This window comes from Mustela putorius, unplaced genomic scaffold (genome assembly GCF_011764305.1).
Source record: "Mustela putorius furo isolate JIRA1106 unplaced genomic scaffold, ASM1176430v1.1 tig00003987_pilon_pilon_pilon, whole genome shotgun sequence".
Taxonomy (NCBI): domain Eukaryota; kingdom Metazoa; phylum Chordata; class Mammalia; order Carnivora; family Mustelidae; genus Mustela; species Mustela putorius.
The window spans coordinates 3,345,800-3,366,653 of NW_025422126.1; the positions used below are offsets into that span (position 1 = coordinate 3,345,800).

At 48.1% G+C, this 20,854-nt stretch overlaps 1 protein-coding gene across 5 annotated transcripts in view; it reads right to left on the reverse strand.

Moving 5' to 3' along the window:
- Positions 1–20,854, reverse strand: part of CLPB (caseinolytic mitochondrial matrix peptidase chaperone subunit B) — a 142,750-nt gene that overhangs the window by 16,233 nt on the left and 105,663 nt on the right. For all 5 annotated transcript variants that reach the window (XM_004768123.3, XM_004768124.3, XM_004768127.3 and 2 more), the window contains 2 exons: positions 10,548–10,662; positions 231–308 (listed from right to left, as the gene is read on the reverse strand). In XM_004768123.3, the coding sequence (XP_004768180.1) occupies positions 231–308; positions 10,548–10,662 (193 nt within the window). The remainder of the gene's footprint in view (positions 1–230; positions 309–10,547; positions 10,663–20,854) is intronic.

Here is a 20,854-nt window from a genome sequence, read left to right on the forward strand (position 1 = left end):
ACCCCAAAAGGCCAGGTGACTTAGGCCCTACACCACAGCTTCGAGTGAGAGGGACGTGATTCCAGCTGTTCCTAACCTAATGTGACAGATGATCCTCTTGCTGACTCTGTAATGTGGAAGTGGTATTTTCAGAGCTGGAGTTGTACAGAAGTGGACTGTGTGACTCTGGCCCATAGCAGCTAGGGTTCCCCCAGCTCTCCTCCCCCACTTTCCAATCTGCTCTCAGTTACCTATTCCAGATGATCCCAAAAAGAGGAAGACCAGAGGGTGTTCTTCGTCGTACCAGCCATTCTCCTTCCTCCGGATTGCTAGGGCCAAACACACAAGATTTGGGGGGGGGGGGGGGGGGGGAGGCAGATAAATCAATGACACAAAAGGCAGGATAATTATCACTAAGTATACAATATGTTTTACTGCTCTGCGCCCACTCAAAGTCCTCACTACCATTAGTGCTGCCTAATCTGATTAGCTGGCAAGGCCCCTAGAGACACCTAATCAGGTTAGCATGGATTTGGAAAGCTGCCCAGAGCAGATTTCGGATAAAGTTTTCCAGGATGAGCACTCAGCGTTGCCAGGGAAACTGAAAGGCGGGTGGACGGTGAATGGAGGGGTAGGGGGCTGGTGAAGGAGAATTCGAGAGGAACTTTAGCTCTTAGATGGCTGGTTACCCATCTACTCACCACTGATGAGAGACTGAGCCTGCCTCCTAGGCAAATGGAAGAGACAGAAGCCCATGACAGGCCCTGAGGGATCCGGGGTGTGAGCTCTGGACTCTTCCCCATTTGGGGAAACCAAGATCTAGTCTGCTGTTTAAGAGTATAGCCAAATGTACTTTCTGGAATCCAGTCAAGGGTAGTGTAGAGCTCAGGGCACAGACGGGTGAGCCACTTGGTTAGCACTGCCATTAACCATGGCCTCCAGTGAGGAGCAGTGGCTGGGGAGTGAGACAGACATGTACTAGGTTCCCTAAAGAGTTCAGCTCTGCTCGAGACAGAGCTGACCACTCCTCTTCAGGAGGAAGTATATAACCAAGGGCTGTGCATTCAAGGTGAGGAAATTAAGTGTCTAACGACAGAGTGGGAGAATCGGGCTCCAAGGCATCACTCAAGTGGAAAAGCAGGGGGAGGAAGGAGGCAGAACCACTAGAAGAAAAACCATTTATTGAACATGCTATCTGCTGCACACAACTGGAAAAACTGTCAACAGTTTTTAGTACCTGAGACCCACACAAACACCCTGAGAGCAAAAGTCTTATTTTCAATTCTATTCTACTAAACAGGAAACTGAGGCAAGAGATAAAGAGACTTGCCCCAGTCATACAACTAGTAGATTACTAGTTGAGAGTAGAGTCTCTTCTCTCTCTAAACATTTCTTCTTTTTGCTCATATAGGGTTGCTTTAAACATGAATGGGAACATGGCAATCAGAGGCAAGAAGGGGATAGAGCACTGTGTAATGTCAGGCTGGTCTGGTTCTCAAGTGTCAGGGGGAGATTAACAAAGGGATATATGCCAGAAGACAAGACCTGGAAAACAAGTCAACTGAGAAAGAGCTGATGGTCTTGGGGGAAAGTATTGGCCAGTCCTAAGGTACAAAGATCATAAATGCTATACTGTGTGCTATGATCTATATGGCTGGGTTCCAGAGAAGTAGCTGCGGAGGTCAGGAAAGGCTTTTTGGAAGAAGTGGGACTGATGAGGGATTGTGGAGGCTGGGAAGGATCTGGAGAGCCAAAAGTGGCCAGCATGACACAAATGGGGAGACAGGAATGAACATGAGTATTTGTGAGTGGGGTCAGATTATGGTCTCAAATACCTGCCTTTGTGGCCTTTCTTACCTCAAACTCATATGCTGCTACCTGAAGACCTTTCCAGTTCTGGCCTCAGCAGAAACAGATGGAAGTGCAACCTCTTGGGAGACATCCCCTGAGAATCCCGAGAGGGGCTTAAGAAAATACTCCCTTGGGCAAAGTTCCAGACCATCTTTACACTGGCTGACCTAGTCCTATGGAAGGCTTGGCTCTCAGAGGAACCCACCAGCTTCACAGGTACCTGAAGGCTGGGGATGATAAGGGGTACTCCAACCCTGGCTGAGATGGGAGTCCCCAATGCCCCTGAGAGAAACAAGAAACCTGTGCATGGCGTTTTTGGGGAGGCAGAGATATAAATGGCTAAGGCTAGACTTCTGTGGACACGATGTGTAGGTGTGTATTGGGGCAGGGGTGAGAGAGGGACATCTGAAAGGAGTCATATTCTTCCAAAAGTTGGGTAAACTAAGAATGTAGGTTGGCAAAGAAGCTGAGCATGAACTGGGTTCAGGCTTCATAGGGTATCTGGGGGAGGCAGAAGTGGCCAGGCATCACCCAGACAGGTGGCCTGGGGGAAGTGTATTTCCCCAGGTGTCAGGTACCTGAGGTTCTGATCCTGATCTCTCTTTCAAAAAAGCTTCCCAGCTACTGTGAGCTACACACTGCTGGGCTATGCAGTTCAAAAACACCACGGAGAAGGAGGAATTGGATTATGCCTGTGGCCATCTTTCCCCCTTCTTTTCTAATAATGCACCTGGGAGAGAGCCCTTTATAATGCCAGGCAGACTCCACTGCACAGCTGTCCCTGGCCAATTCTGCCAGACCCGGGGCACAAGTCTGGGGTGGGCTTGATCTGGCCCCCTGTGAAACAGGCGAAATGCCAACCATTAAACAATTACAACTCTGGATATTTCTAATAATATCTGAAGAGAAAAACGACCAAGCAGATGGAGTCCGACAGAATGAAAAATGGAAGCAGCTAGGAAGGACTGAGGAAGGCGGGCCCCCAGGGTGTGTGGCTGGCAGGGCGGCTGATGACCACGGCTGTGAGCCCTGAGGGTTCTGTCAGGCTGGGGCAGAGACTCTGAAGGGCTGCTGGAGACGTGGCCATAGGTGCTGATGTTCTCTCCGTGGACCAGCAAATGCAACAACTTCTTCTGCCAGTACTTTTCAGTCTATCAAAAACTTCCATAGACATAACTTCATTTGAGCCTCATTATGAATCTACAAAGCAGGCAGGGCAGAGAATTTTATCCCCCCCTTTTATTAAGTTTATTTTTTAGTAATCTCAACACCCAACGTGGGTCTTGAACTCATGATGCTGAGATCAAGACCTGTGTGCTCTTCGGATTGAGCCAGCCATGTGTTCCTTGATTCCCTTCTTATAGATGAGGAAATATGTGCAGAGAAGTTAGATAACCTGCTCACGGTTATACAGGTAAATAAATGAAGGCCCTGGGCTTTACCCACAGTTCTGGCTAACTCTCGAGCCTGAACTCATGCTTCAGGAGTTTCAAGAAAGGAGTCAGCCTTCCTGGCCACAGCACCTCCTCACAACTGAGCCTCAGCCAGAAAACTTGTCTTTCTGTAGCCTTCCAGTCTGGCTACAGATACATGGCCTCAGGAGCCCCTGTACTCCAACTGTCTCCTGACCACAGCTCTCTGGGTTTGAGATGGTATCAGGGTCTCCTGAGCAGGCAGCTCAGCCCCTTCCTTGGCCCGTCCCATCTCTGCAAGCTTGCACAGGCCTGGCTGCCCCTCCACAGACTGGGCCAGCACCAGTGCCTCCTTTCTATGTTCTTCCCCTTAGGAGAATGCCTTCTCCTGGCTGTGCCTACCACTACGGGACCACCTTCAAACTCACAGGCAGCGAACTTCTTGATTAACTCCATGACCCCACCTCTACTGCATTAACTCCCGGGGTCTGGGAGTTGAGCATCTACTCAGTAGGTTGAGCATCTGCCTTCGGCTTGGATCTTGATCTCAGGGTCCTGGGATGGAGCCCCATGTCGGATTCCCTGCTCAGTGGGGGTCTGTCCCTCCCCTTGGCTTTTGCTCTCTCTCTCTCTCAAATTGAATGAATAAAATCTTAAAACAAAAACAAAACCAAAACCTCCTGGGGTCTTTATTCTCTGGCCCATGTCACCTACAGGGTATTACAGTAGACAGGGTAGGAGTTACAGGATCAAATGTAGAGTCCTGGCTCTGCCACTTTCCAGCTGAGTGGCTTTGAATAAAATATGGACTCCTGTAGAGCCTTGGTTTCTTTAGTTTTAAAATAGGAATAGTCAGACACACACCAAGCCACACACATGTAGATGAAATGAGTCCAGGGTTATGAAGGCACTCTGCATAAGCAGGATAATCAGGAAAGTACAAACCACAGTAGTCCCAGTAGCAGTGGCAGCTGTAGTGGTATGGGACAGATATTTCTTTCATCCTCGTGCTAGTCCTGAGCAGTAGGTACTAGTTCCATTTTACATAGAAGACTAGGGCTCAGTGAGGGGCAGTGCAAGGGGTTTCATTCACCGGTGCCTTTGTGTTCTGGAGGGTGTGCCCAGGCATGCCCATAGGGTGTAATCTATGGCAGCAGGTGCTAGGAGCTCCATTTCCTGAGGAACCCTTGGGACTAGCCCAGAGGTGGTATAATGCTCGCTGATTGAATCAATTAATTGTTGGTTTTTCTGGGATCACAAGGAGGAAACAACAAATACTTCGATTTCCATTTTACAGAGAAGAAAAGGGAGGCCTGGATCTGAGTCTCTTAATGCTTCCAGTGGTCACTATGACCCATAGTGAAGAAGGCTTCCTCTCTCTTCTTAACCCCTCTCCAGGGAGCCTTCTCCTTCGGAGCCAGGTGCTGTGCTAATGTAAGGTCTGTGCCATTTAAGTGAGCGCTGCTGTGCAAACTGTGGCTTCCAAATGGGATGGGAGCCCCGGGAGAGGTGTGGGAAGAGCCATTCGTGTCCGACTGACATCCTTGCCAGGACGATGGGGGGGTACTGCCAGGCAGTGTGGGCATGATGGGACATTCCAGACAGAAAGACCCACCATATGCAAATCCAAAGCAAGAGGAGACACCTGCCTCTTCCTTCTCCCATCCCAGGCCGCTACCTCCATCCAGCTCCACGTTCTGAGGCTATCTGCGACGGCCAACTCCTCCTTCTTGAAAAGTTCTAGTGATCTAGTGTGAGAGGTGTTTTTTAACCTAACCTGGAACATGTCTGTACCATACTTGTGGCAGTTCAGGGGAACCAGTCCTTCAGAGGAATTCTTGTGGCTGAGTCACCTGAACATCTTTAGCAATCTCCTGTCTATAGCTTGTAGGTTCGGGGAACACAGCTCAAGAAGTGCTTGCTGGCAAAATGGGTACTGACTGGGGCCTTAGGTTGGGAGGATGAGAGAAGAGTTCTCTTCTTAGTCTCTAAGGATTAGTGTTTCTGAAGGCTTACTATTGCTACTGAGTGGTTAACATGATTAACATAAAAAACGCAAATAGCTTTTGCTGAACATCCCCACCCCAGGGGTGTGTGTGTGTGTGTGTGTGTGTGTGCACACTTCGTAGGAATCACTGGAAGGAAGAGTGCCACCCTTCCAGAAAGAGGCTGGGATGAGAATCTGTCGAAGAGAGGCTGAATGTCAAGATGGGCTCAGGCTTCATGCACTTGAGTTCAGCAATATTTACAGACCTGTGTGCCTAACCCCAGGGAAATGCTGAAAGAAGGTAGTTCCTGACCTTTGGAGAGAGACATTCAAAAAGATGTCCTGTGGTAGGTACAGTGATAAAAGGTGTCCACGGAAAGCCCCAAGAATGGGCCCTGTGTCCTGGAGGAGGGCTAAGAAAGGCTTTCTGGAAAAGGCCTGGGTCCTGAGTTTCTCGACAGGCCAGGGAAGGGCCAGGGTGGTCTGGACAACAAGAACATCTGAAGTGGTATGAGGTGGAATGGGACTGCATGCAGTTTTCAAAATTAATCACAACCACACCATGACTCAGGAATGGCCTGGACTTATTTCTCAGCTCAGAAATAGGACTCTAAGGGGGGTGGCCCAGAAAGGTGCAGGGCTTAGGCAATTACAGTTTTAGATGGTCAAAAAGGGAAGCAAAGCACAAGATAGCCCACTGTGTGCCACATGGCTGATGCTGAGATTCTGAATTCAGCCAGAGCTGGGTACGAAGATCAGTTGTGATGGCAGAGCTTCCTGAGGGAATTCATGGGCTTCAGAGTCAAGTGGGAGCAGGTGCAATGGGTGTTGGTGATAAGCCCCTGGTTAGAGGGAGCGTCAGGGAAGCTTCCAGGTGGGCAGCCTAACCCAGAGTAGGACTGGGGAATGGCCTATCCACAAGGGTCAAAGGTCAAGTAGTGTGTGAGCTGTTATTAACTATTTCAATACACTCGTGCTCCTAGTATGCTTGTGAGCTACTAGAGGACAGGCTTACAGCTAGCTGCTCCTCTTTCCTCAGAGCAAAGAGATGGACAAGAGGCCCAACCAAATTGCTCCAGCGAACTGCACTACACATCTACTTCAAGCAGAGTGTTGTGCCAGGAACTGGAAAAACAAAATGATTCGGTCATGGTCTCTGCTCTCGGGAGTCTACAATCTATTGCTCCTGGACTGAGTTAGGTTAAGTAAAAACCAGCCAGAGTGTGGGAGATGGGCAGGGCAGGGGTACAGTTGGGAAAGGACCAGAAAAATTGGAATTCCAAGCAGAGGGTGGCAGGGCAGCGTCAAACACAAGCAAATCAACACAGCATGTCCACTGTGGTAGCGGTCAGGTGTACACTCGCTCAGGGAAGGAAGATGGGGTGGCAGCAGCAGGAGTGGGCCTTGTATAATGGGCCATGGCACCAAGAGCCACTCAAAGATTTTGAACGGGGCAATCTTCATATTTTACAAAGCTCACTCCAGTTGGGGAGGAGGTGTGATTACAGGGGAAGGAAAGGAGATAGGGAGACCAGGGAGGAGGCCACTACATGGTTCAAATGGGAGATTCTGAGGTCCTGAGCAAGGGCAGTGGTATTAGGAAAGGAGGGGAGAGGCCAAATTTGAGACCCATTTAAGAAGCAGAATGCTAGGACCTAATATGTGATGGGCTATAAGGGGTGAGGGAGAGGGAAAAGCTAAGGAATTGTCCAAGTTTTTATTGAGGAGACCAGTGAATGCCAATGCCTTTACTGAGACAGAGGAGAGGTGGGCCCGTCAGAGAAGGGGGTGGAGTCTAGCCCTGCATGTGCTAATGAGACAGCTGGTTGCTTTTCTGAGGAGAATGGTGGGCACAGAGGCTCTGAGCTCCCAGGAGGTTGGCCCAATGGGCTAGGCATCCTCCCCCTACCATGACTAGGAGTAACTCTGGATTTTGAAAGGAGAGACTCACTTTCAGTGCCAAGGCTCTGGCCTGTGGTATGTAGGCTAGCCTTGCTTTGGCTCCAGTGACCCTAGAAGACCAGAGAGGCCATGGGGTCCTAAGTTAAGGGGTTGGTACTTTATCTCCTCCATTTGTAAGGCGGTAACTGCGCGCCAGCCTTGCTAGAAGCCCTGCAGCTGGGGATCACACTGATAAATTCACTGTATTACTTTGCACAAATCAATATCCCAGCACTTACCAGGGGTTGATGTGACCGAAATTGGTTTCAGCCAATTCGTGTGGGTAATAAATGGCCATTTATCAAATCAATTCATTCTGCGGCACTTCTCTGGCTGCCCATCCTCATGGTACCCCTGGGGTGCCAGACTCCACCCAGCCAGTCCCTAGCACATAGCTGATGCTGCCTAGAGGATCTATAGAGACCCGGCCTACCCCTGTGGATCCGCCTCTCTCTCCTGCACCTGCTTTAGTCTGGAGACGTTGGGCCACTGGCTGCTGCTTGCCCACCACAGATTCTGACCCAGAGAGTACCTCATGCTTCACCTGGTAAGGGAATATTACCTGATCACCATCAGTGTGATCACCAGCCACAGGCCTCTCAGTTGGTGGGCATACAGTTACTACCATACAAATGGAGGAGAGATGCCAACCGCACAGCTCAGGCCCCAATACCTGTTTGTCTTTTCTAGGGTCCCTGAGAGAGCAGGGTCAACCTACCTAATACAGGACAAGGCATAGGGCCTTCCTGATATGAGGCAGAGCTGGGGTAACAAAATGGAGCTCTGAATAGAGGGAAGCTCTCAGGGCAGACATTCCGACAGCTCCTCTGAGGTGGGCAGCTGGATCATTCACTCCTGCTCTGGGCCAACGACAAGGAGAGACAAGGTGGGTGGTACTTTAGAGGTCAGTGTAGGATCAGAGGAAGAGGCCAGCCTGGGGCTGGGACTACGGATCAGTCCTGGCGTGAAGGAAACAACTGTGGGCCTGATCTAAAGAACATGCCCAACCCTGGATGATAGACATCCTGAGGACAGAAACTAGAAAGAGCACGTGCTGTATTGTGAGACAGTCGTGTACTTGGTTCCCCAGCTCAAAGTTGAGGAAACTGATGCTCAGAAAGGACGAGTGAGTAGCCCGAGTTGCATGGCTGATAAATGGCAGGGCTGCTATCGGACCCAGTTTGGTCTAATGCTCTCCATTCAACATCCTCCTCTCCGCTCCCTCCAACTTCTGGGAGCTTTACATCTTATGGGCTTGAGGAGCCAGGGAGAGGCAGGAGGTCACAGACACAGCCTGCTGGTAAAGGACTGTGTAAGAAGCAGAGGGAAGACACTACGATAGCAGTGGCAGTGCTAGCCCCTGTGGACAGGAAACTCCAACAGGAGGTGCTTTCTGAGCTCTCTGCCCAGGTAATCTCTCTCCCATGAGCAACTCCTCTCTTCAACCCCCAAGGGCTCCCAGGGTCTCTTCTCCCTCCACCTCAGCCACAGCCTTGGCAAAGAAGTAGGGGGTTGCCACCTGCAAGGCAGAGGCTGAGAGTGGATGTATTCAGACACAAAAGGGTAGCCTGGTGTGGTTTGGGTAGTGTACTGGCACCTGTGTGTTCAGAAAAGCTTTCCTCAGCTCCTATGTGTGGCTGCAGACAGCCTTCTGACCTCTAGCTGGTGAGGCAGCTCTAGTCTGTGGGCTCCTTTTATCTGCTGCTGAGGTCAGGCCCCTGATGAAGGGTTCATGACCACTGCATGAATCTCAATGATGTTTGAGGAGGATGGAGATCAGGCTGGGCTTGCTGTGTCGCAGGGGTGGCTGCCTTCATTTTTCAATTACTACTCTAATTGGTGTCTTAGGGCTGAAATGCCGCTCCAGGATGTCCCAGAGGAACACCACAGTACAGCCTGATGTCTTCTTTTATCAGTGAGCTTCTATTAGGTGCTGTTTTTGGCAGTACCGGACCGCATCTGGTGGGACCAAATAACTTGGGAGAGAAGGGGTAAGCAACACAAATGGTACCAAGACACTGTAGGGCAGAGGTTTTTAAACTTAAGCTGAGCATCACAATTACCTGCAGGGCCTGTTATAACACAGACTACTGGGCCCTACCCCACAGTTTCTGATTCCACAGGTTTGGAGGAGACCTGAGATCTGTAATTCCAATGAGGTCCCAAAGGATACTGATGTTGCTGAGACCATTATTTGAGAAACAATGCCTTGGGGATATCTTGTTTAAGCTGGACACAGGTTACTCTGCCCTTGCCTCATGGGAGGTCACCTTCAGAAAGTCATGCACCTGAGTCACAGACTAGAGGTGAGGCCACCACCTTGAGCAGCACCCTAGTTTTATATTCTTTCTAATGGGGTCTGCATGGGCAGGAAGACAATTAGAGTAGGGGTTATACCAGAGAGCAATCTGGCTCCTAGTGTGGGGCATAAGAGCTTCTAGGGTTGAGAAGAAGACACTTAAGACTTGTTCAGGGTGGGGGGCGCCTGGGTGGCTCAGTGGGTTAAAGCCTCTGCCTTCGGCTCAGGTCATGATCCCCGGGTCCTGGGACCGAGTCCCGCATCAGGCTGTCCGCTCCGCGGAAAGCCTGCTTCCTCCTCTCTCTCTCTCTGCATCTCTCTCTCTCTCTGCCTACTTCTGATCTCTGTCTGTCAAATAAATAAATAACATCTTAAAAAAAAAAAAAAGACTTGTTCAGGGTGTTTTTCCTAAAATCAAGTCAGCTGCTGACAAACTATACTGAAGAGAGACAGAATTCCAGGCTGGGAGACAAAAGACAGAAGTTCTAGTTCTGGCTGAGTTGCAACATTACAAGTGATGGATAAGCTCCTGTTCTCTGGGTCTCAGTCTGCCCACCTGAAAAGTGGGTGTTGGGGACAGTGGACCAGATGAAGATCAGAGTTAGAGCACAAGAAAGCAGCCTTGAGCAATTATTATAAGTGCTCTATATCTCAGCCTCCTCCTCTGCAATGTGGGGATTTGGGGCACCTGGGTGGATCAGCTGGTCTGCCTTTGGCTCAGGTCATGATCTCAGAGTCTTGGGCTGGAGCCCCATGTTGGGCTCCCTGCTCAGTGGGGAGTCTGCTTCTCCCTCTCCCTCTGCCCCCAACTCGTGCTCTCTCTTCCAAATAAATAAGTAAATAAATAAATAACTTTAAAAAAAAGCGGGGGGGGGGGTTTAATGGTACCATGCGGTTGCTGTAAGGATTAAATGAAAATGTATGTGCCAAGCTTAACCCAATGCCTGGCACACAGGAAGTACAATGAATGTTAAGTTGTAACAGCCCCCTCCGCACGGTATGGTGACAGTATACACCTCACTGCAGACCACAAGCCACCCACCCTTTTGTGGTGCTGGCTGGCCCCCCTGCTACTCACCAGCACCCACTGTGGCGATGGCACTCTCCTGGCCAATGATGTGCTCCTTCAGCCGCTGCTCCAGGGGAAAGCGGCGCCGCTCCTCAGCCTCACGCTTCCGTTGCTTCTCCTGATACTGTGGGGAGAAAGGGAAGCAGACTCAGGGGTGCCGGGCCTGGCAGGATCATTTCATTCTACGCTATAACCCAGGGGCAAAGAACACAGGTCTGGGGCTCCAGGGGTCTGGATGCACACTCAGGCTCCTGGCCACTGGAGGCTGCCCCAGTCCTTCCCACTGTCCCCTTGTCCGAGTCCTCACCTCAGGTGGACATGGCTCAAGAGTCCTGGTTCACCCTGCTAATAAAATAAAGTACTGCAAGTAGATTAACCCTTGACTCTGGAGTCTGACAAAAGGCCTGGGTTTGAATCCCAGCTTTATCACTTACAAGATGTGCTAATTATTTGGAGCAAGTTACTGCCCCTCAGTTTTCTCATTTGTAAACTAGTGATTAAATATGATGATATGCACAATGAGCTGGCATGCAGTGTAAATGCTTAACGGAGGTTCTTTCCTTTCACTTACCCTCTTGAAAATCTTTTTGGTTTTTACTCTCTCTCTCTTTCTTTAAACATTAAATTCTATGCCCAATGTGGGGCTTGAACTCATGACCCCATGATCAAGAGTCACACACTCTGCTGACTAAGCCAGCCAGGTGCCCCCAAAATCTTTTTGCCTTTTAAACCAGAGCTATGAACACCCTCCACTTCAATGATATTGCATTTCAATTAAACACAATTAGTTGGCAATTGCCATGTGTCTGGCCCTGTTTATGCCATGATGGAAATGGTAGGTTGGGGAGGAGGAGGAGGACTGGGACCTAGGGGGCTCTAGCTGCTGCTGAGTGTCTGGTGTGTGTCTTGCCCTTGGCTTGTTGGTCCACTTTAGAAAAGGCAGAAGGAAGGAGGCCTGGGTGTGATCACACTGTAAGAAAAGAGAGGAGAGCTAGGTCTGCCCTCAGGGAGCTCTAAGTTGGACAGGGAGGTGAGGCGGGGCTCCTACACAAATACTTCTTAGGCAGGATCAGCCATTTTCCTCCAAAGTATGCATGCCTATTTCTAGCTTGTACCTATCACTAAAAAACAAACAAACAAACAAATAAAAACCTCCCACTATTGAAAACAAATTTGTTGGGGCGCCTAAGCGGCTCAGTCGGTTAAATGTTTGAGTCTTGACTTCAGCTCAGGTCTAATCTCAGAGTCCTGAGTTCAAGCCCCACACTGGACTCCATGTTAGTGTGGAGCTTGCTTAAAAACAAAAACCAAATTTGTTCCATGTTTGTGCATCTGTCCTCTAAGTTGATTATGAGTTGCCTGAGGGCAGGCACTGTCTTTTACTCACTGCTCAAGTCCTGGCACAGTAAAAGGCAGCTGGTGAGTGTCTGCAAAATAAATTTGGTTACAGGTAAGAAGAGGAGAGAATTAACAGCTAACCTGGGTGACAAAGGAGTCCAGAGAAGGGAAAGATACACACAGCCTAGAACACTGTGGGGAGGCTTCTGGGTGACTGGAGGCTTGAAGAAGTTGGACTACTGGGTTAGGCCGGAGATGCGGGACTGTCTCCAGGCAGGGTGCGTGAGTATGCAGGTCAGATCAGAAAGTGCTCATGGAACCAGGCAGATGGGGGAAGGAAGCAGGCCTTGGAGTGGGACAGAAAGATCTGGATCTTGAAGAGGCTCCTTTCCCCTAAGACCCCGTAACACTGACAGCTTTCTAGAAAGAGAGCTGCCAAGGTAAGGCCCTGTCACAAAAGTTGTGGCTGCAGATTGCTCTTGCAGGCAGAGTGGATGAAAAATACCTGCTGCTTGGGCAGTGTTTTCCTGTTACGGTAGTGACCTTGACAGAAGTTAAAAAAAATAAATAGCAAACAATCCAATTTTGGCTGTTGCTATCAGTCTGTAACTGAAAGCTCCCATCAGTCCTGGGTTTCATATGGAGCAATAATTCGGAGCCAATCCCAGTGGAGCGACGCTTGCCGGTTGGAATCCGGAGTGTCACTGCACAGCTCCCTCAGGCACCACATACATCACCTGGCTCTGAAGACTCCGCCATATATCTGCCTCCTCCTCCTCCCTGCCCACCCAGCCCCTCTCAGCACTTGGGTCCACTGGGCTGGGAGGCTCTGATGGAGAGGTGCACACACACACCGCCTGGTCCCGCACTGGCTAGCGGCCTGGCCGGCTTGGAGGCAGCTTGAAGAAATGGGAGCTGGCTGCTGAGGGCTTACTGGGTCTGCTTCCTTATCTGCCCTCAGTGACAGTCTCAGAGTCTTCCTGCCTCTGTGCCTTTGCTCATACTGCTCCCTCACCAAAGAAGTCTCCTCTGTTCCCACCAACCTCTGAGTGGCCTGGTGATCTCAACTTGAATACTGCATTGTTTAAATAGCTTGGCGTAAGGCTTCATGCCTGGCACCTCCAGAGTACATGTTTAACTGCCTGTTTGTCTCTCCCTAATCAGCCATGAGATCCTCGGTGACAACGGCCACGTCTTACTCAGCTCCATGGCTCTGTCACATAGCACAGGGCTTGGCTCCCAGAAGGCATCAGTGTGCGCTGCCAACTGAATGAGGTTAAGTCCCGGCTGTGGAACAGCTTGCTGAGCCAGGCGCTGCACTTCACGTACAGTGTCTCCTTCAGTCCTCACAGCTGTCCCTATCGGAAGCTTGGCTCCTCTTTTGGCTCACAGCGGGACACGCTGTATGGGAGAAATAGGCGGCTTTGCTCCGGAGAGATCGGAATTCAAACCTCACCTCTTCACTCACCGGCAAGCTGACCTTGGGGAAGTTAACCAGCCTCCCGGAATTTTTGCTTCCTCATGTCTAAAACGGAGACAGTAACTCACACCACCTTGCAGGGTCCTGGTGGAATACTGGTGAGGATCAGGTGAGATAATCTACACAAAGAACGTTGCAGAGACTCTGGCATAGAGCAAATGTACAGGCAGGAATGTTGGTGGAGGGACACAAGTGCAGAGCACAGTAACTGGCCCTGGGCAGACTTCTGGTAAATGTTACTTCTCTTTTCCTTCACTGCATGTTGGTAACTACCTAGCCCAGTGCTTTTCTAGGGGATGAGGTAGGGGCACTGGAATCCTTTTAACTATCTTATGCTGTGTGGGCTCCAGAAATGAAGAACTGCTCTGGCTCAAGTAGAATCTAGAAGCCTAGTCCACTTAGATGCCCCCATTGCCCCAGAAATGGCTCCTTCCTCAAGAAGCCTAAGTTTGAGGGTACCATCTCCATACAAACTGGGTTCTGGGGATACCTCAACTGCACAAAGCAGCTCATCTCTGCCTGTCAGTTTTCCTTACTGTGGTAGAGAATTCTGCCTCTGGGTGCTTTCCATGCATTCATCTGTAGGGCCTCTTAGAATATATCTTTTTCCTTTGTCACAGGCAAACACGACTTCTTGCCACTCTGTTGGTTTGGGTATAGATATTGTAGTCTCCGTAAGTCTTCTCCAGGGAAACATTTTTATCTTCTATAACTCTTCTGTGTCATGATTTTAGGTGGTTTTAATATTCTTGTTATTTTCTTGGCCAAGGAGAAATGGTCCTTGACTTCTATGGGGGTGGATATGGGGGAAAGGTTATACTGTGAACTGCCTGGTTTCTTCTGTTCTCTTTTTCCTTCTTTTCTTTTCTTTTTTAAGATTTTATTTATTTATTTGAGAGAGAGAGAGAAGTGTCATGAGCAGGGGGCAAGGGTGGAGGGAAAAGCAGACTCTCTTGTTGAGCAGGGAGCCCGATTCCAGACTTGATCCCAAGACCCTGGGATCATGACCTGAGCTCAAGGCAGACACTTAGCTGACTGAGTCACCCAGGTGCCCTCTTCTTTCTTTCTTTCTTTTTTTTTTTAATTTAAAGATTTATTTTCTTATTCTAGGTGGGGGTGGGGAGCCATGTGCAGGGAGAGGGGCGGAGGGAGAGGGGAAGCAGACTCCCTGCGGAGCATGGAGCATGAACCAGCCCCATCCTGAGGCCTCGAGATCCTGACCTGAACTGAAATCAAGAGTCGGAAGCCCAACAAACTACTCAGGCATCCCTAGCTTGTTTCTTAGGAGGTTTCTAGATGGTCCTGGGAAAGACCCAACCTGTGGCCTAAATCTAGGCACATCCTGATTCTTTCCAACCTGGAACCCTAAATATCTATTAAGAAAAACTTCTGAAAATGGATCAGACTTTTTGATTAAAAATGAATAGGATGCTGGAATCAAACCAGGTTAAAGTTTCCTGCTTTATGGTCTTTTCCTAGTGCTCAGCACAGAGTCTGTATTTTAAAAAAATGTGTTGAGGGGCACTTGGGTGGCTCAGTGGGTTAAGCCTCTGCCTTCAGCTCAGGTCATGATCTCAGGGTCCTGGGATTGAGCCCCACATCCAGCTCTCTGCTCAGCAGGGAGCCTGCTTCCCCCTTTCTCTCTGCCTGCCCCTCTGCCTACTTGTGGTCTCTGTCCATCAAATAAATAAATAAAAATCTTTATTAAAAAATGTGTTGAATGAACTGCTTCTTAAGGCATTAGCTAGGAGCCCAGGATTGTGAAAAATTAGTTTGTGAAAAACCAGCTAGTGGAAGAACCAAGGAAAGAAAAATACTTGGTGTATATATATTCTATGTGGGGGAGGAGAGAAAGATGGGAGAAGGCACTTGGTAAGGGTTCCATAAATGTAGGCTACTACTGTTCCTGGCTTTTTGAGGCTTTTTGAGGAAGCCTACAGAGACTAAGCAAGGCCCTATTTTGACAGGATTCCAAGGAGAAAAAGATAGGGCAGGTGACCCAACCTGTAGAAGCAGAGGGTACTGGGCTGAGAAGCACTAGGAAGAAGCCACCCAGGAGAACAGGAGTGGGGGAGTGATCATCTTAATAAAAGCCACATGCAATTAGCTTCAGAAGCCCTCACCTGGAGCCGGCAGCAACCAGCTCCCCATGCTGCATCTTGGCTGGATAATCGTGGCCACTGGTTTCCATCATTCTTGATTTAATATGGCACCCCTCCTGGCTGTGAGTGCATTTACAGGAAAGGGCTGGGAGGCTGGGGTGAAGCCTAGCTAGGCTCTCTCAGAGGTGGGTGGCTGGGATGAGTGGTTCTTTGGGGAGGGTTAGAGAGGGAAGGGGTATGTCAGGCAATCCTATTATTGAGTATTCCTCAGGGAACAGGTCTGACAATGAACCTGGCAGTGTGTTCACCAAAAGGGCAGCTGAGGCAGTGGTGGGAGTGGTGAGTAGGCAGAATGAGACCCTGGGTAGGAATGTAGTAGGAATGGAGGAGGGAAGAGAAGAAAGGCCAAGCTACAATTTGCCTCTCATGGAAGGTCAGGGCCACAGAGCCTACTGGCTGCTCTCAGATACACTCAGATATGCCACATCCTCCTGACTCTAACCTCAACTCACATCACCAGGCTTCTGTCATGCGCTGAAGCTAGAATGACAGAGAGGACTGGGTAGGGAGATCACCAAAGGGACAAGGGGCAATAGATGAGACTGGGATCAGGGGATGATGGGAAGAAACCCTGAGTGGGGGGGATGATGGTAAGAGCAGCCCAGGAGGTCCAATAAAGAAGCCTGTGGATGAGAGTGGCACCCAAGGGACTTGAAAATCTCCTGAACTAGCTCATAAAGCACACATCCCTGGAGAGGAAGTCAGGAACAGGGCAGGTGTCAGTTCTATCACACTTGGTGACTGTTATGTCGGCACCCCAGATTCCATTCTCCTCTCCTCTCTTGCAGCCCCATCCTCCTTGCTACCAGAGTGATGTTTTAATACGCAAATCAGATCATGTCACTATGCAAATAGCCAGGCTGATCCAAAGACTGGTGAGAGAAGGCTAAAAGGGGGCAAAGACTGGCTCAAGTAAGAAAATGAGTTGTGTTCTCAGTGGCATGGGATGTTTATAATCCTACAACTGGTGACATTAACTTTGAACACTTGGTTAAGGTGGTCTGTGCCAGGTTTCCCCCACTTTGTAATTAATAAGTATCCTGAGGGATGAAGAGCTGAGCCTATGTAAATAATCCCGTTACTCCTCAAACTCCCACTCACTAGTTTTAGCATCCACTGTGAAGTCTCACCTGATGGGGAGCAGCTGTTCTAATCCTCATGGCCCTAAGAAGTTCAGAGTATCTCCTCTGTACAGAGATGAGATAAATTAAAACACAGTTCCTCTAGTAGCAAGTAACAGAGACAGAATACTAACCCTTGCAATCTGGCTTCAGAACTTTGTACTTGCCACCTTGCAGGTAAGAAAAGACCTGTTCCCTGCCTCAGGGAGTTTAGGGTCTGTTTAGGGAGATCAGAGTTAAAACACAAATCTCTTATTCCTACTTTTAGCATGAGGCTACCTAATGATTTTACTAAAAATAAACACCAGAAATGCATAACCTGAATTTGATCATAAGGAAACATTAGACAAATCCAAATTGAGGGACACTTTACAAAATAACCTGCTTGTACTCATTAAATGTCAAGGTCATGAAAGACAAGAAAAAACTGAGGAACCATTCTAGATGAAAGGAGACTACTAAAGAGACATGAAACTAAATCCAACTTGGAACCCAGAATTCTCTTTTCTTGTAAAGATAATCATTGGGACAACTGGTGAAATGTGAATAACATCTACAAATTAGTTAATATCAATATTAATGTTCTGCTTCTGATGACTGTACCAAGGTTAGAAAATGTCCTTGTTTTTTTAGGAAACACAAATATTTAGGGGTAGAGGAGCATCATGTATATAACTTACTTTTAAATAGTTCAGAAAAAATTATGCATATCTCTATAATATTTATATACGTCATAAAACAAATGTGATAAATGTTAACAGGTAATATGGGTGAAGGGTTTACAGAATTCACTGCACTATTTGTGAAATTATGTAAAAATAAAATATATCAAGATAATGCTTCTCCTTGGGGGATGGGTAGTGACTGGAAGAAGTATAAGGTGGGTTTCTGAGTGAATGGTCTATTTCTTTTATATTTATTTATTTATTTATTTGACAGACAGAGATCACAAGTAGGCAGAGAGGCAGGTAGAGAGAGAGGAAGGGAAGCAGGCTCCCCGCTGAGCAGAGAGCCCGACTCAGGGCTCGATCCCAGGACCCCGGGATCATGATCTGGGCCGAAGGCAGAGGCTCAACCCACTGAGCCACCCAGGTGCCCCGAATGGTCTATTTCTTGATCAAATGTATTTAATTTGTGAAAATTCAGTGAGCTCTATACTTGTGATATGTACACCTTATAAGAGTACATTTCAACAAAAAGTTTTCAAAAAGTTAAAAACAAAAGAGAGAGCAAAAGCTTGTCTCCATAAAGCACCTAAGTCTGTGCCTGGCCCACAGTAAGCCTACAGTGAAGGTCAGATGGTATTGCCACCCCCGTAGCGCCAAGCACAGGGCTAGGTGCGCACCTGTTGGCAACTGAGACGTGGCAGGGAGCAGGCTGGGCAAAATGGGGAAGGGGCATCACTTCTCCCTAAGACAGGAGTAAGAGAACCCCCTTACCCTCCTGTGTACCTCACCCCTTCTCTCCTAGAGGGCTTTCCACAGCTCTGATGGGAGCACCCAGCCTTATAGCCCAGAATGCAGGCCCAGGGGAGCGCTGCATCCCCAGCTACCCCTGAAGCAAATGAAAAAAATGCAGATATAGGAAATGTGCTTGTGATTCTGTCACTGGGATATGCAAATAAAATATATATGATAGGCCTATCTGCCTAATATTCCTGCCAATTCATTCTCTGGGTGTGATTAAAATGAGCAATAAATTCCTCGTGAGTCTCGGTGGAATGAGGATCCGGGAGTGGAGATGCAGGCTGGTACCAGCACGTCCCCCTCAGCTGAATATTCATCATGGAATAACTCCCCATATTTTTGTTTTATCTGCCATCGTGTGCACAGAGATATATTTCTACCTCTCTCTTTCATCTCTTAGTTAAAACATGAAAATGGTCTAAGCTCTAAGTATTAAACTCTCCATGTAGTAAAATCCTTCAAACTGAGATCACAAGCTACCTTCTCTATGAAGCCTGCCCTGCTCATTCTGCCTGGATGTGATCCATGCTTTCTTGGATCACAAACTCTCTGCAGGCCCCTTCTAATGTACAAGTCAGTCTGTGGGTATCAGAGATAAGAGAGCCTGCCTCTCCCCCATACTCCTTTTCTAGACGGCCAGCTCAGAGGTCAGGGGCTAGGCTTCATCTACCTCTGAATCTTCTTAGGAGGCCCAAGGAAGGTTCTGCACAGAGAATGCTGAGAAACTGAGCAACCTGGCAGTAAGGAGAAAATCATTCAGGCCCCTTAAGGTGACAGAGATTCTTAGATAAGTGACACATTTTAAAAGGCAGAATGAAATTAAAAGTTAGGCTTATGGATAACTTGAAAATGGGAAAATTATAAAGAAATAATATATTTTAAAAAGATTTTATTTATTTATTTATTTGACAAGAGAGAGGTCACAAATACACAGAGAGGCAGCCAGAAAGAGAGGGGGAAGCAGGCTCCCCGCTGAGCAGAGAGCCCAATGCAGGGCTTGATCCCAGGTCCCTGGGACCTGAGCCAAAGGCAGAGGCTTAACCCACTGAACCATCCAGGCACCCCAAGAAATAGTATTAAGTTGAGCACCTGGCTGGATCAGTTGGAAGAATGTGCAACTCTTGATCTCAGAGTCATGAGTTCAAGCCCCCACACTGAGTGCAGAGATTACTAAAAAAAAAAAAGTAACTAAAAAGAAAGAAAGGAAGGAAGGAAGGAAGGAAGAAGGAAGGAAGGAAGGAAGGAAGAAAGAAAATTAAGTGGAAACCCTCTTCCCCCATGGAACTAGGATCATAATTCACTTTCAGGGTCAAGTAGGAAATACAAATGTCTGATAGGCCGGCACATAATATAATAGGGAGTTGAGCCGCCTATGCCTGGAGAATCTACATTCCCAAACCCTAAGGGGTCACATTTTTTATAAATTCTTGGTTTAGCAAAATAAAATATGGTTGCCATTTGAGACTCCTGTATATACAGTAGGCTGTATATATTAATCAGGTTAAAAAAAGAGGTCATTTATATATAGATAGATAAGGTCCAGAACAGGCAAATATAATGTCATAGAAGGAAATCCTCTCATTCATATCCAATAGCTTCCTGTAAGTCATCTGCTTTCTTTCTCTCAACTTCAGTTTTCCCATCTGTAAAATGGAGGCAGTAAGAGCTGCTTCAAGGATTGTTATAGGATTAGAAAAAATACAGGAGAGCACCTGGCACAGTACCTATTATTCACTATTATTCACTAAGGCACTAGCCTTGTACTAACATGACAAACATTAAGCCACTTCTAAGGCAGCCAAATTTAGTTAAGGGTCCCTTAGCAGCCCTAACCCCTCCACCTATGCCGGCACTAAGAGGCCTGCTCTGTGTCATACCACTGAACACACCACAGACTCTCTTGGCCAAGTCCAGGGACAACCCATGATGATGGAAAGAGCCTGAGAGGGATGACAGGACTGCAGTCCCTAAGGTTATCTGAAACATTTTCAGGGATTTCCTTAAGACACCTGAGGAAACTGACCTGGCCTCTAGGGCTGCTCCTTGGGATGGAAAATTTGAACAGAGAGGAAGAAGTGCTTGCTCTCTAGGAACTTTCACTCTTGCTGGTCCCAAGCACTCCTCAGGATGTGCTGTGAAAACCCATCTCCCTTCCTACCCTCCAACCCCTTCTCTGGAGGGAACTACTGCAAGACAGTTACTCAGGATTCCAGGGAGACAAACTGTATGTCTCATGCTGGTTGCCAAATATTTCCAGTTCTCCCCCTTCTGGGAACATGGGAGGGTTACTCTTCTTGGCCTCTTGTGATTGTGAGTGGAAGTAGAGGGTTGATTTCTAGACTAAGTATTTAACTATAGATGCAAGACCCTCCAGAGCATTCCTTTCCCTCTGGCCAGCGACATGCAACATCCCAGATTGTGGCTGTAATGCCAGTCTGGTCTCTGAGGGCCTCTGACAAACACAGGTCCCACCACTGACCCATCATGGACAGGCTGCATGAAGCCAAAAATAAATTTTCATTATTCTACACCACTAAAATTCTGGGTTGTTACAACATAATCTGGTTTATTCTGATGAATACACAGATAATTATATACTGAATGGAACCTTAGAAACCATTTTGTGCAATGTCTTCATTTCACAGAGGTAAACTGAGCTTCGGTGAAGGGAAATGCTAGTCCCACGTCACCAAGTCAGTGAGTGGCAGAGTTGGGATCACAACCGTCTGTCTCGGTCCAGTGACCTAAG